Source organism: Otolemur garnettii, unplaced genomic scaffold (genome assembly GCF_000181295.1).
Source record: "Otolemur garnettii isolate 467f Iridium unplaced genomic scaffold, OtoGar3 scaffold00091, whole genome shotgun sequence".
Classification (NCBI taxonomy): Eukaryota; Metazoa; Chordata; class Mammalia; order Primates; family Galagidae; genus Otolemur; species Otolemur garnettii.
In genome coordinates this window covers 1,092,524-1,095,318 of record NW_003852486.1, presented here as the reverse complement: position 1 = coordinate 1,095,318, position 2,795 = coordinate 1,092,524, and the positions used below count along the sequence as shown (strand labels likewise).

The 2,795-nt window shown below is 55.6% G+C and overlaps 1 protein-coding gene across 1 annotated transcript in view; it reads left to right on the top strand.

Moving 5' to 3' along the window:
* Positions 1 to 1,714: 1,714 nt before the first annotated feature.
* Positions 1,715 to 2,795, top strand: part of FCRL6 (Fc receptor like 6) — a 2,817-nt gene continuing 1,736 nt past the window's right edge. The window contains 8 exon segments of the mRNA XM_012808484.1: positions 1,715 to 1,732; positions 2,057 to 2,241; positions 2,243 to 2,268; positions 2,415 to 2,447; positions 2,450 to 2,488; positions 2,491 to 2,592; positions 2,595 to 2,654; positions 2,657 to 2,720. Coding sequence (XP_012663938.1) covers positions 1,715 to 1,732; positions 2,057 to 2,241; positions 2,243 to 2,268; positions 2,415 to 2,447; positions 2,450 to 2,488; positions 2,491 to 2,592; positions 2,595 to 2,654; positions 2,657 to 2,720 — 527 coding nt within the window.

Genomic DNA, 2,795 nt, shown 5'->3' with positions numbered 1-2,795 from the left:
GCTCTGTGGACAGATTGGACCCCAGCAATCAGGTCTGCCCTTGCCGTATGGGCTCTCACATAGGTGTGGGAGCCAGGAACTCCAAGCACGTTAGTGCACGAATCTAGTCCTGTATCTTCTACTTTTGTTCCCCACTTCACACCACTGTATACAAAGGGAAGTGTGTATGCACGTGTCCAACAGATGCCTGCTGAGCACAAACCATGTTCCCAGGCATCGGAAATGATGCAGTGAGTCGGATAGGCACAGCCCCTGCTTCCATGGAGTTTTATACACTAGACAGACAGAGACAGGTGATAACATGTAGGCAATTTCATAAATAAGATAAATTAAAATAGTGATAAGTGCAGTGATAATAATACAGTGGGGCACTGTGACTTGGGAGGAATACTTTTGACATGGGACCCAGAGAAGGCAGGCAACCTTTGAAATGAGGGAAGAGGATTGATTGTAGGGAGTAGGTCAACCATAAAAGTTGTCTGGCCGAGTGGCTGGCTGGTTAGATAGTCAGACAATTGGGTGGCTGGCTGGCTGGCTCAGTAGTTAGATGGTTGGTAGCTTGGTGTCTGGGTGGATGGATGGCTGTGTTTTGGGATGGTTGGCTAATTGCACGGATATAAGCTTCCATTGCTAGGAAGGCCTCCCTGTCAGAAACATTTTTGCTGCTTGACATAATTATATCACTTTATTCTATTGCAATTCCCTGTGTTGGGAAAGCCAGTAAGTTTTGCCCAAGTCTCTTGTGACCCCATGCATCTCGGGGCCCAAATGTAAAGGACAAGATCAGAACAGTGCTGTTGGGTCCCAGGAAGATCGGCAGAGTGAGTGGCATCAACTAGGCCCCTTCCTCAGGAGTCTTGGCCAGTACCCACGAGGAGGAGGACCCTGGGACTCCACCAGTTGAAGGCTAAGTGTTGTCCTGGGGCTCGAATCTCAGCTCTGGGCCTGCACCCTTTTTCTGCCTTCTCCTCTCAGTGTGGTTCTGGAGCTCATGGATTCTCAGCTCAGCAGAGCTGGGCCTTCCTGCTTCCCTTTCGTGTTCAGAGAAGCAGGCACCTTTGTCTGGCAGTCAGTCTTCTTTTCCCTCAGCTACCCCTGCCCCCCTGCCCATCCTGCCTCACTGACCTTCACAGAGCTTTCTGTCAAGTAGGAAACAATTGTGACATAGAAACATCTTGACATCCAGGGGCATGCTCTGTGATGCTGGGGAAGGGAATTCAAAGCAACATCTGGCATCAGGTAGGCAAGGCCGGCTGTTCAGTAACCCTGTGAGCAGTAGTCATTTCTAGGGAGAGGGGAGTGGGCACAAGGATCCGGGAGATCCAGACAAAGGCGCCCCGCTGGGCTTGCCCAGAATCCCTGGCTGACTGCTCTTCATTGCTCTCAGGCCCCCAGTCCTGGCTCCCGGGCTGTCTGGGGCTGGTGGGGGGCTGGCTTGTCAGAAAAGATCAGCCTAGGACAGGCCCTGCCTGGGACTATGCTGCATGACACTGGATCCCTGGGAGCTATTCTCTTGTCCACACCAGGGCACATGTGCATTTCAGGAACAAGCACAGAGAGGACAGATCCCCTCCCTGACTGTGATGGGAGGTGACACTCCCTGCTGAGGGTAGGGATGGAGGCTGGGCCTGGCAGTGCCTGACAAGGAAGGCAGCTGGGCCCATGGCCTCTCCAACACTCCTCACCCCTTCCAGCTCCCCCGTGGTGGGCAGGGATGCAGCTACCGTCACAGGTAAAGGCTGCAGGAAGTGTCACACTGAGGTCACTGGAGGATAAGACACCCACCTAGGGCCGGAGGGGGTTGAGTCAGGAGGAATGATGGCTGGGATGAGCCTCAAGGAACACACACATGGCAGGAGGGGTTGGGGGGTGAGGAGTGAAAGGAGACACGGGCAGGGTGGGAAAAGTCTGGTGAGAAGACGATGGAGGGAAAGGGGAAAGGAGGGAAAGGGAAGAAGAAGGAGGAAAGGAGGAAAGCAAGGAAAGGGAGTAGAGGACGTCCAGGCAGGCCTGCCCTTCAGAGCCCTGGGCCATTCCCATGCTGAGCCTGTGACAGGACCTGGTGACCCACAGATGTCAGCACAAGCCGCACCCCCAGTGGTCCGCCTCCTGGCTCCTCTTCTCCTTCTCCTTGCAGGGCAGGGGCCTCCATCCAGAGCTCTGCATCCCAGGGGTCAAGGAGGGAGACTTTGGGCTCTGCTGGTGTGAGGTGGCCCCTGAGGGTGGCCAGGTCCAGAAACAGCCCCTGGCTGGAAATCAGGGCACAGGGTAAGAGGGTGAGGGAGGGCAACACTCCCCAGGGGTCTGGGCATCAGGCTGTGGGAGCCACCTGAGAGTGGGGAGAAGGGTCCCTGGGGTGGAAGGAACCAGGGGCCCGCAGAGTCAGGCTGACTTTCCCATCCAATATGTCCCAGCTCCCGTGTCCCAATCTGTGCTCACTCTGTGCTATGACCCGCTGACCCTGCCAAGGGAGATGAGGCAAAGCTCCTCCATACAGCCAGAGGGGCTCCCCTCCAACCCTGTACTCATCCTACCTTGGCCAGGAGGAGATCCTGGGAATACACTCAGCCCTGAGAGCTGGGACTGCCTCCCTCCCTTCCCAGAGAAGTCAGAGCAGGACTCAGAGAGCTACTCCTGCAAGAGTGAGAACAGTGTCTCAGAGACAGGAGTAAGTTCAAGAAGCATTCACTGAAAAATGCGTTGCCAGCAGGCTGGCAAGGGTCAGATCTCACCCCTCTGTGTACCTCCCACCGTGCAGGCACGGTGCCAGACCCCTGGCAGATACTGGGTGACTG